Source organism: Salminus brasiliensis, chromosome 3, assembly GCF_030463535.1.
Source record: "Salminus brasiliensis chromosome 3, fSalBra1.hap2, whole genome shotgun sequence".
Classification (NCBI taxonomy): Eukaryota; Metazoa; Chordata; class Actinopteri; order Characiformes; family Bryconidae; genus Salminus; species Salminus brasiliensis.
In genome coordinates this window covers 31,665,119-31,677,957 of record NC_132880.1, presented here as the reverse complement: position 1 = coordinate 31,677,957, position 12,839 = coordinate 31,665,119, and the positions used below count along the sequence as shown (strand labels likewise).

Sequence of the window (12,839 nt, the reverse complement as noted above, 5' to 3'; positions counted from 1 at the left end):
ACTGTAATACCACAAAGGAACTGGTCTCCTCTACCTCAGTAACTGCTGTGTTCACAAAGGTGGAAGCAGACTGTTTATACCTATATGTCATAGCACATTACATAGCTCTGCACCTTATCCCCACCACACATTCAGTACTGAGTGCTGCATCACTGTTGCACTGTCCTGTCTGTTTACTCTTGTCTAATTTCTGTTGTATTTATCATATTCACACTTGTATGTATCTGTTCTGTATTGGATTGTAGTCCTGGAGGAACACAATTTCCTTCCACTCAGATGGAAGATGGAAAGACATGGCTTCACTTGGCTTTCAAATGCCACACATGTAAATGTAATGTTTAGCCTCGTTCATTTAAGTGGAAGTTATAAGGAGTGTTAGAGCTCACACTGCTTTTGAATGTAGCACAATACACAGCACCCATTAGAGCTTATTTATACAGATCAGCCTTAACATCCTGTTTAACTGTGGAATAAAATGCTTGAGTAAAGATGACTAATGAACCAAACCAGTAAAAGCACACAAACGTCTTAAAGGAAAATCTATTATAGAAAAACGTAGAATATGGGCATTTAAACTCTTAAAAAAGTTTGTGAGAAACACTTTGAGCGATCCTAAAATACGTACCCAAACACACACAAGAGCTTAAGTACACTGATGTACTCTTTATTATTACGCAAAAGAAGTGAAATACAACGAGGGAAGTGAAATCAGCAGAAGACACTCATCCCTGCCGTTGTTTGTGTCTCGGGTGGGTTTTGCAAAACACAAACAGCCGTCCACGACGGCGAACAAAAAAACAGTCTTTGCATCGTTTCTTCAGTGCAGTTCTCGTTTTCATGCCCACAGAAGGCTGCGCACACAGGAGCTGCTGACACTGTCCAACCAAGTGTGAGCAGAGAGGGCCGTGTGGGCCCTGAACAGGGCTGAAGATTCCTCGGGCCGGAGCCATTGCGGCTGCAACGGTGGAAATACAGCGCTGCGCTCCCGCCGCAGGTAAGGAGCTGACAGCCGCAAGCTTCACGACATGAGACAGCCGCCGGGTCAGGGAGCTGACCAGACATGGTAGAAATAGCGGTGCCATGGCGCCAACACCTGTACGGAGAGGAAAACACAAGTGAGTTGAAAACATGCAAACTGGAAAAGAGCTATGCGGGTTCGAGTGAGTATGTAGGGCCGTTATCAAAGATTTAAGAGTATTAAAAATGTTTAAAGACTGGGGTTTAATGCATTTGTGTGCACTGCTTCAAGTGCATCTGCGCAGATCTGCAAGAAATCAAACGTATCCAGTATCACTATGCTGTAGATATGCAATTTCATTATATTTTCTGTATCACAATGTACTCATTAAATCACATCATTTAATGATGTGAACAAACTAAGCTAATACACACAACACATTTTTAATCTAAAAGATAATATATAACTTAGGAGTAAGAGGTCACACTTGCATAGGGAGCCTCCTTTAGCAGACTGTCCCACAGAAAGCCACACACTTCACTCTACTTTCACGTACTAGCTGACATTAGCGTTATGTGCCAGCTATAGTGATTATTAAAGTGGTAAAATATAAAGACTACATATGATGATATAATGATGCACTTCTCACATGATAAACTCACCGCACAGACGAGGTTCGTCTTTGAAGTAACGTAAACTGACGTCGCTATTCAGCGGGACATTTCCCCTACCGTGTAGCATCCTCATATTTAGGATTATAAGGGTAGCTAGTTACAATGTGGGGATTACAGCACTGCAGCAGTCGCCTGATTAACCGACAAAAGGCTGACCATCGTAACCCATTTCTATCAGACGACCCAGCACCAACTCGTTCAGTCAGTTAGCACTAGCTTACTAGCTAGCTATCCTACGTTAGCTAACGCCAGACTCGTAACCTGCAATGCTAAATGACCGAAGTCCTTTAATTTTAATGACGCATCTCGCTTCAGAGATGATTAATATACATACCTGTTTAGATAAACTCTTTATTGCTGATTCCTGGTCTTAGTGGCCCTGTTATTATCCCGTTTATTGATCTGTGCGCATGTTTCACTGCACCAGCACGACTTAAAGCCGACACTTCCGGTGACGTAGGTGACTTTGAGAAAAGTCATTGGGGCGGTTTCATTTAGAAGTCATAACACCTGTACCCTACTCCCTAGTCACTACACCCTAGTCCCTATTCACTACTCCCTATTTACTACACCTTACATAGAATTTTCATACCCCACTCCTTATTCACTACATATACCATACTCCCTGTTAAGTTCACCTTACTCTCTATTCCCTACCATATTCCCTATTTACTACACCTTACTCCACATACCCTACTGCCTATTTACTACACCTTACTCCACATACCCTACTGCCTATTTACTACACCTTACTCCACATACCCTACTCCTTATGTACTACACTTTACTCCCTATTCCCTTCCCCCTATTCATTGCCCCTTACTCCCTATTCCCTACCCTACACCTTACTCCACATACCCTACTGCCTATTTACTACACCTTACTCCACATACCCTACTCCTTATGTACTACACTTTACTCCCTATTCCCTTCCCCCTATTCATTGCCCCTTACTCCCTATTCCCTACCCTACACCTTACTCAACATACCCTACTGCCTATTTACTACGCCTTACTCCCTATTCCCTACACCTATTCATGCACCTTACTCCCCATACCCTACTCCCCTGTACACTACACCTTACTCCCTATACCCTACTCCTTATTCATTACAAATGACTCCTTGTACCCTACTCCTTATTCATTACACCCTACTCCCTATACCCTACTCCTTATTCATTACAAATGACTTCTTATACCCTACTCCTTATTCATTACACCCTACTCCCTATACCCTACTCCTTATTCATTACAAATGACTTCTTATACCCTACTCCTTATTCATTACACCCTACTCCCTATACCCTACTCCTTATTCATTACAAATGACTTCTTATACCCTACTCCTTATTCATTACACCCTACTCCCTATACCCTACTCCTTATTCATTACAAATGACTTCTTATACCCTACTCCTTATTCATTACACCCTACTCCCTATACCCTACTCCTTATTCATTACAAATGACTCCTTATACCCTACTCCTTATTCATTACACCCTACTCCCTATACCCTACTCCTTATTCATTACAAATGACTTCTTATACCCTACTCCTTATTCATACACCATACTCCAACTTTTAAGGGCCCTTCAAAACAACACTAGAAATGGTGGATCACTAAAAAGCATTGAGACTGAGCCACAGCTTCTGGCGCCACCTGCCGTAATGGCGCGCTTCAATATTAGAACTTAATCAAGAACATGTCTTATAATAATAATAATAATAATAATAATAATAATAATAATAATAATAATAATAATAATAATAATATTTTTTGTCTACGTGTGTGTTTTATCCTCAATAACGATTTTTTTTATGTCCACGTAACACATAGTGTCCGTCAAAGAGCAGTATCTAGTATCTAGTGAAATAGTGTAACGAGCCTGTTGGACACCAGGGGTCAGCAGAGAGACATTCGCCTCAGAGCTGGCCGAGGGAGCTTTGGGGAAACATGGCAGCCTCCTTTCCCAAGATCTTGTCCTTCGGTAAAAATACGAGGACTTTACTTGGAGTTTTGCGGCTTTCTGCGGTTCCTGCTCAGAGCTACACTGTACCTGTGTCGAACTACGGGGAGAAGATTACGCACACTGGACAGGTAGCGTCTGCCTTCTTATAAAGCCCGGACTGAGTTGCTTGCAGCGATGTTGGCAGTGTTAGCAGTATGCTAGCCAGCTAACCAGCTAGCTGCGTTCACTTAGCAGGCTGTGTCAACCTCCGAGCAGCTCTTGAACTTTTTATATTTCAGCAAATGTTTTATGGCAGGTGGCCGGGGATATTTAACTCGGTACATGTAAACAAGGTAAAGTGAATGCGGTGATGTTGGGTGTAGCTGAATGGTGACACGTTTGCTCTTCCAGGCGCTTTAGTTTGATTAGGAAAGTGCAGAATATCAGTGTAATGGTGTTTGTCCAGCTGTGTTTAGTCCTGTGGGTGAGTGAGTGGTTATCATTACAATGAAAGAGATGAAGAAGCAGAACTGGACACAAACTGGACACTAAACATATCGTTTGTTTGTTTGTTTGTTTGTTTGTTTTTGGTGCAGATTTATGATGAAAATGACGTCAGAAGAGCAAGATTCTTGGGCAGACAAAAGGAGGTAACGTCACTGTCACTGAAGATTCACCGAAATGTATTTGTCCATGATGGCAACGCTGATTTCTGGAATTGTCCTCTCTATTATGTCTCTATCGATCGTGTAGGTGAACGAGAACTTCGCCATCAACCTGGTTGCAGAGGAACCAGTGACGGATGTAGGAGAGAGAGTGGTGTCCTGTGATGGAGGCGGAGGAGCTCTCGGCCACCCCAAGGTGTACATCAACTTGGTAAGTATGTTGATGTACACTTCACCTCACTTTACGTGAACTCAACCTTTAAAACAAACTAACATTAGAAAGCTCAGAAAGGAGAGGAAACAATAATAGTGGCACTCTCTGAGGGATACCTACAACAGTTCTGTAGAGTCCACATAATCAAATCAAATTTATTTATATAGTGCCTTTTACAAGTGGTCTTGTTACAAAGCACCTTTACACAATCAGTAATCAGTAAAAAGACAAGAAATCAACAATTTAAGAACACATGAAAACCCAAGACCCACAGTGAGCAAGCCAAAGGTGACAGTGGCAAGTTAAACTCCCTCAGAGCTGGAGGAAGAAACGTTGGGAGGAAACAAGACTCACAACAACTCTGATCAGAACTATTTATAAGTCATTGATAATAGTCACTGAACCACCAAGACTGTTTTACTGCTCAGGTGTGCTGATCTAAGAGTCCAAAAATATCACAGGCAATAGGAGAGTTGATTACCAAAAAGTAATCCAGGTGCAACAGATTATTTTATTGTTATTACAGGTTATTATATTGGATTTGTGGGCTATTTCCCATACAGCAATTAAATTAGGAAGTGAGCTGTCTAGCTAACTACTGGTCACGCTTGCATGTGTACTGTTATCTAATGGCTACAAGTCACTGACGAGAAGCATTGCAAATAGAATAGAATAAACATGAACCTATTGCCAGGTGAGGGGTATAGTGATCAATAGAGCTCAATCTGTGGTTCTCTAATATACTTTTGGGTTGAGTCTGGGAGTTGGATGATCACTACCCCTCCTCATCCCCAACATCCTGACCTCGCTAATGCTCTTCAGAAAATAAATAAGCAGGTGTCCCAATACCTTTGTCCATTAGTGTTGAAACCTATAGTCTTAAAGAATCTGTTTCAAACAGTTACAAAGACAGATGTTTGTGTACAGCTGTTATTGCACCATGGTTAGCATTTAACTGACCTAATACCGTAAATTTTTAATCTTTGGAAATGAGAACTCTTTGGAACTTTGCCAAACTGTACTAGACACTGGCCCTCCAGGGCTGGAATCCAAGGACTTTTGTTTAGGATTTGACTTGAAGAAACCTGTTTCTGCATTAAATATGGCCATGTAATGACATACAGGCTGATCTTAGTCAGTCAAAACACAAACTATCTGCCCCTAACTCGTACAGCAGACTGCAGGAAGGCTGAGCTGAGCATCACAGGTTTAAAAAAAAATGTAGCTCATATAGAAAACAAATTTTACCAGATGTTTCACTGTTTGTAAAAAACGCACAGAATCACAGGTGTGACATCTGAATCTACAGCTTGAGTTAGACACAGATACTTTTCTTATGACCTTTTGGTGGGGCTGTTGTCTTCAGGACCACAGAGGTCCTAAATAATCAGCTTCTGTGCACGTAAAAGGTAAAAAATGAGGATGGTCACCAAATATTTTATGCCTTTTTTTTCTGTGAAAAAGAGCTTGCCCTGTTAACATAAAACAATCTAATAAAAATAATCCAGATATTAACATTAATGTCTGTAACAAAAGTCGTGGAAATAAAACTAAATGCCACCCACTTCACAAAACTAATAAGATAAGATAAGATTAGTCCCGCAGTGGGGAAATTCCCAGTGTAACAGCAGAAGGGGATAGCAAGACACTCAGTTACAGAAATTTAGATAAATAATTTATGTTGACTGAACAGAGACCCTAAACACTCAGCAGAGTTGAATGGGTCATAAGGAAGCTCTTCACGTTTCCAACCTACACCTATGCAGACAGTAGCTTTTACTTCACATTGCTGCAGATAAAAATGTGTAGTACTTCATACACTTTCTCCTCACACAGGACAAACTGACCAAAGTGGGCACCTGCGGATACTGTGGACGTCAGTTTCAGCAGAAACCTCATCACTGAAACCCCTCTGTTGACTTCGGTCTTCCTAATCTGCTCATTATAAATTATTCCCTTTGACAAGTGTTTCATTAGTTTCCTGTACAATAAAATCTTACTATGAATATAATAGTGCTGTTCTGTGATTGTTTTCTTCTGTTTTTCTTTTCTTTATCATATCCATTACATTCCAGTCTAATACAACTACTACTATTAATAATAATAATAATAATACATTTTGTTTACATAGCATCTTCCTTTTGCTCAAATTTGCCTCCAGTTCACAAGAACAACTCAATGATGGAAAATGTGACTTGTAACGCTGAAAAGAGGCAGGGCAATATGCTATGATTAAACTACTCTGATGTTTGTGTGAGTTGGTAACTCAAGAGTAATTCTGCAACTGGGTTTTCAAGGCTGAGATGAAAACGATGCAGAAGCTCTGTGGGAGGGTGTTTTAGAGTTTAGATGCCACTACACTGCAAGATCTGCTTCTCTGAGAATGCAGGCTGAGGTGTAAGATGCTTGAGATGCAGCAGAGCACAAAATATTGAAGCGCAAGATCAAGAAGGTCTTTTAATGTCATACAACCTGTAACTAATGCAGAGGAGGAGTGGTCGGTTAGTCATTGTGCATTTTCTGCACAAGTATTCTGGGATTCCTTTACCATTTTCCAATCACAGTGCAGCATCCATACATTTACCACCAGGACCATATGAACTTTATTTTCTATACCAATACCTAGCTGATGTTAACTGTGCTTTCACTTAATAAACTGGGTTTTTGTTGGGGAACTCATCTGTTTAACTATTGATTTCAGTTACTCAAGTCATTTTGGGAACACTATGAGTGAACTACATACTGACATTGACATTGACATTAGTGTAATTAGTGACATTAGTGTAAGATAATGCTTGTATACAATTAGATGGTATAAAGGCACTTTATTATGATAAATTGTTCTGTGGACACTAGCAAATCCCTTTAAAAGAATGCCTGAGGAACATCAAGGTATGAGAACACTTACAGGCAACATATTACATAGATATTACGAAAATGACAAAGTAAAATAATGATACAGTTACATTTGAGAGAGACAATACTGATACATATGGGTAAAATATACTGTGTAAAAGTATAATACAGTACAGATTGGGAAACTAAAACCATGCTGTACAATCTGGGAACAGATACTTTATAAAGTTATAATATGGTAATATTTGGGAAAGTAGAAGTATATAGTACACTATGGGGACATAATACTGTACACAAAAATGGTGGTAAAATAATACAGTACCATTTGAGAAAAAATATATACTGCAAAATATGGGATGTACAATGTAAAATGTGGGGGGAAATTCTATGTAAAATTACAATACAGTAAACATTGTGAAAGAAAGGAAAATGGTAAAGAATGGACTGTAAAATTATGATAGTCAAATTTGGGAAAGTTAAATTATACTGTCAAATTATAATACAGCAAAGTATGAGTGACTTGTTTAAAGTGGGATTCAGGCTTTAGTTTTTATATACATTTTATAACATTTGTACCATAGACCAAAATATTAGTGCTTCTTTAAACTGACCAGAGAACAGAACTGAATTAGAATTAGAAGTCCAAAATAAAAGACATATAGGGAAATTCACCTTGAATATTATGGTGAACTTGAGAACCTTGATGTTGTAGTAGACCCCACCACTAGAAAGAGAAATTCATAGGAAAGCTGCTGAATAGCAAAAATTAGCTGCAATATTTATTGGCTGCCTTAATGACTGACAAATGCAATGAATATCATGACATGGCATTTGAACAACTGGTCTGTGATGCATGATGTTAAAAGAAGTGATATTACGTAACTGTGTAAAGAGAGAATAGTGGTATAGGAGGTGTTTTGAGCCACAGTTTGAGGAATTGGTCTTCTTGAATAATGTGTTTAGCTCCAGGAAATTTCAAAGGCCTTTGTGAAGCTTCTCCTTGTTCACTGCCAGAGGGCGCTGTTTATCTTTAAAGGGCTGAGAAGGCAATGTCTTCAGTACTTCAGCTGATTGGTAGCTATTTTCTGGCACTGCTCTTGTGCTTGTCAAGACTTCAGATCAGTGTAGACACAATAGCATGTTCATTTTGTTCATAACTTTTAAAATAGACAAATGAAAATATTTCACTAGGAGATATGTTGATCTAAACAGTGAAGGAGTTCTAAAGATCTGTGACCTCAAGCCTCCACTCACCCTAATTACATGACCTTTAATATATAATATATATAATATAATACATATAATACAAAATGTTTATTCTTTAGAGTTTCAATGGTTTCTATATATTTCATTATTTATATATTTGTTTATTCATTCATAAATAAGTAAATTATATAATCATGAGGTAGCAACTAAATAACAAAAAACAGCCCTAAATAACATTATTAACAAAGCTGTTCTCGTCTTCTGCAGTGTTTCATCAATAATGTCTTAAATAATGTAGTAAATAAACTTTTATTTTACTATAAATGTAAATGCATGTGTGTAAATGTGCTTCCATTGACTGCTACTGCAGTAGGTTCTTTCAGCATCTCCATCACTCAGTTGAGTGGACAATTGTCCAACTTCTATAACTGTCAAGAGCAGCTCTGTGAAGAAGCCAAGGGAGAAGGAGAAGAAAATCCACGGACAAAAGCCAAGGGAGAGTGAAAGATAACTTGGTTCTTAAAGCAAAGGCAGACCAGGCTCCAGTCTCATCCTGCTAACTTTGTCGAGTGTCAGAGGGGATTCAGTCTGATAAGAAACAGCAGGGCGGAACAATACATGTTTGAGGAAGATCATATATATATTTCATCAAGAGTATTCTCCGTCGGCATGGCCATGCCAAATTGGCCCAGTGGCAGTGTAGAGGCAGTGTAGAGGTCTCTGGTGGTGCGTGCAGTGGAACTGAGTTTTCCAGCTGGAGGCTCTCAGGTTGGAGAGAAGCAGCCATGCTGCTATAATTGGGGGGCTGGTGACAGAAAGCAGGAGACAGTGTGATGCTTATTAACCCTCATCGGCGCTATGTCCTGTCCAGTTTGTGTGATAGGTATGGGAAAGGCTTCATTGTTAAGGGCTTCTGCATTTCTTTGCTTTTTTTCCCGATAGCAGCAGTGTAGGCCTCGTAGGCAGATGGCTAGTTCAAACATCGCTCAGAGCAAAATTTTGGAGTGAAACTGAGCATATGAATTGTGCTGCATGGAAAATCACACTTTCTATTATTCATGGGCCTAAAGTGGAAGCGGGAAAGATATAGGAGTGAGTTGGGTTTTTAAAAAAACCCTTAAAGCTTTACACAAAAATTGCTTTGCTGTAAGCCAAGTACTGTGTGCAACACTGGATTGGTCTAGATTGTTTTCTGTTGTTTGAAGAAGTTTGAATAATAGGAAAGCACTGTTGAATTTAAAATATATATATTTTTAAAGATCTTTTCCCCAGTAGCATCAAGAATAGGAGAGCATGGTTGGGATTTTTGAATTATTTTGTAATACTTTATATCTGTAGTTTCAAGAATAGGAGAGCACTGTTCAATTTAAAACAATATTTTTTAAAATATTTTGTTCTCTGTAGCTTTAGAAAAAGGAGAAGACTTAAATAATTTATTCTCAATGGTTTCATAAAAAGAGCAGTTTTTAAAATATTTTTTCTCTATATTATCAAAAGTTGGTCTTAGAGAACATCCATGGGCAAGACTCCTTACACTACATTCGGCTGTGTAAAATGATTGAATTTCAAGTCATTCTGGATAAGAGTCTCAGCTTAATGTCCTAAATGTAAATGAGCACTATTATTTACATTTACATATTTAAATAAATGTTTTTTTGTTTGTTTGTTTGGTTTTGTTTTTTTTTTGCTGGTAATCTTATAACTTTATTTTAAATATAGAATAGCATCCCTGTTCTTTTTATTATTATTTTAATTCTGTGTTTATTTTATATCTTTTTTCTTTTGTTTTTTCATCTTTTGGATGTTCTCCTCTAATAAGTCAGCATTAAAGTAGATATTCAAAAGCAATAACTGGAAAATTTTGGAAGATACGACATATTCAGAGTAATTACAGTGAACTCTGCAATCAATTCATCTTCACAGCTCATTTGGGAACACACACACACACAGTCAACCGCTCCAGTACACACACGCCACACTTCCCCCTCTTAATTATTCCTCAAAAGACCCTGAAGCACTCAAAATTCACCTTGTTATTGCAGCTCACTTTAACTAACTGTCATTATTAACTCGCTTGTGCCATATGAACTAAAGTCATGACCTTTACTTATGAGGCAGTGTCATGTTTCTCAGTGCAGGCACAGACTGTACCCTGACATATAGTACCTCAGTGTGTGTATGTGTATAGCTTGGGGGTTAATGGTCAATCCAAGACTCTATTGAACTGAGAAATGAGTGTTTCAGGTCTTCAGGCCTAAGCAAAACCTGCTTGGAGATAAGTCCATAGGGTGGATTAGGGGTGCGGGATATTGATGTACATACTTTGAATCAACACATAAATCACAGCCTGAGCTGACCAAATGTTCTTATTACTGCTCAGTTGCTTTTCTGTTGTGTTAAAACTGGAAAATACGCCTTAAGATAGATTGTTATTCTTCTTTATACTACAATTAAAGCAAAAAAGATTCTACTTAGAACTAAAAAGGAGTTATCTGACTTATATAACACTACTGAAACCCTTTAAGACTGTTTAAAAAACATCTATAAGAGGTTTTTCTTGTATGCCCTTAAATACCTTTACCAGGCAAATAACAATTTATGCATTCAAATAGCTCTTTAAATGACTGTAGTTCTGTATAGAACCATTACCTTCACTAAGAAAAACCCTGAATAACCACTTCCTAAAAGTGTAGACGAGAAAAAAATGCCAGAACCTGGTTATTTGTTACCAGATGTTGTATCTGTGTGGGATCACCATAGATGTCGCTGGGGATGTGTTTACAGCACTATGGCTTTGTACGGCCTTGTGTTTTACTTCATCTTTCAGTGAGAAACACAGAAACTAAACACATCCTCACTCCACAAACCACATCTTGAGTAACAAACTGGACATAATGGCATTACATGGCTGGAGGAACAGAGTGTCGTGTTAGCGGCGCTGTAAATATCATGTTAGTGTTTCAGGACAAGAGCTTCTGCTAAATGTACCTGCTATGGGTGACAGTCTGGTTACACGAGAGCCACCAAGACAGTAAAAGCAGTATAAATAATAAGAAAATGAATTCAGGCTAAAGTTTTTTTTGCCTCATTGTTTTTTCATCAGATTGAGACTCCTGTTTGATCTTTTTTCATCCAAAGTAATGTGCAGAGCCTCCACAGTAACAGGAAAGGCAATGTGTTGTGGTGATGGATTAGACTACACTTCTGAAAGTTGTCAGTGATCTGTGATAAATATCTGTATGTAAGGACTATGAGTGCACTAGGTTGTGAATTTTAAAATGCAGTCCTGAAACACTCCTAATCACTTTAGTGTGAATGGGCAGGGCTGTACACTGAATAGCTAGATATATGTAAATGTGACAAAACTCATGAAATGAACTGTTCTTTTTAAGTTTACTAATATGATCTGTATCTATTGAGAAAACAGTAGGTTTTAAAACTTTAACATAGTTTACCTAATACATCAAACTCTTATATTTAAAAAGTGAGAAATATGTGGGCCCTTTAGCACAATAATACATTCCAATTACAAGATATCAAATGAAAACATTACATATTATATAAAAGACAAATTCACTGTTGTCCTGTAATATTAATGTTAATATTAATAATGACCTGTAATATTGATATTAATAATGATCTGTAATATTAATGTTAATATTAATATTAGCAAATATTATTATGTTTACCTCCCTCTCCATAGCACATTTCCCAAAATTCAATTAATACTGCTAATGTTACTTTATTGACAATGCTGCTTTAACACTGGCCAATTTTATGTGTACTTTCCACCTATCATCAAAGAAAATGTTCAGCTTGCTCAGAAATCCCCCTTAGCTAGAAGAAGTGCATAAAAGACTAAAAGTGTACCTTAAAAACACTCTGTAACATTTGCATGAAGATATTTCATACATATTTTACGACACTACAGCTCCCATCCAGTGGTGGCACTGTTTTGCCGTGCCATGTTGCTACATTCATGCTGCTTTTCTCCATTGTGGAACTTTAAAAAAAAGGAATTTATGGTCAGAAACTCCTGCAGAACCGGTAAACATTTTGCATTTAAATATAGTTAAGTTAAGGGTATGGTTGGAGTGAGGTTCAGGTTAGGTTATGGTGAGTTAGGTTTAGGTTGAGGTGTAGGTTCAGGTAATAAAATGACATTGGTTAGGGTAAGGGTTAGTTTAAGGTTGTTAAGGATAGACTAAAGTTTAGGTGAAGTAGGTTATGGTCAGGTTTAGGGTTGAGGTGTAGGTTCATATAATACAATTACATCAGTTACTTTGTAACATTCTCTGTTCAAATCATTTGATGTCT

At 38.1% G+C, this 12,839-nt stretch overlaps 2 protein-coding genes across 2 annotated transcripts; one reads left to right on the top strand and one right to left on the bottom strand.

The window, feature by feature from the left end:
• Positions 1-722: 722 nt before the first annotated feature.
• On the bottom strand, positions 723-1,705 carry mrpl36 (mitochondrial ribosomal protein L36). Its single transcript, XM_072674457.1, has 2 exons — positions 1,621-1,705; positions 723-1,093 (listed from the first exon to the last, which is right to left on the bottom strand). The coding sequence occupies exons 1-2, from the start codon at positions 1,703-1,705 to the stop codon at positions 723-725; spliced, it is 456 nt and encodes a 151-aa protein (XP_072530558.1).
• Positions 1,706-3,541: 1,836 nt separating this feature from the next.
• ndufs6 (NADH:ubiquinone oxidoreductase subunit S6) lies at positions 3,542-6,471 on the top strand. Its single transcript, XM_072675897.1, has 4 exons — positions 3,542-3,730; positions 4,178-4,231; positions 4,335-4,457; positions 6,297-6,471. Exons 1-4 carry the CDS (start codon positions 3,587-3,589, stop codon positions 6,363-6,365), a joined length of 390 nt encoding a protein of 129 aa, XP_072531998.1. The 5' UTR covers positions 3,542-3,586; the 3' UTR covers positions 6,366-6,471.
• Positions 6,472-12,839: the final 6,368 nt, after the last annotated feature.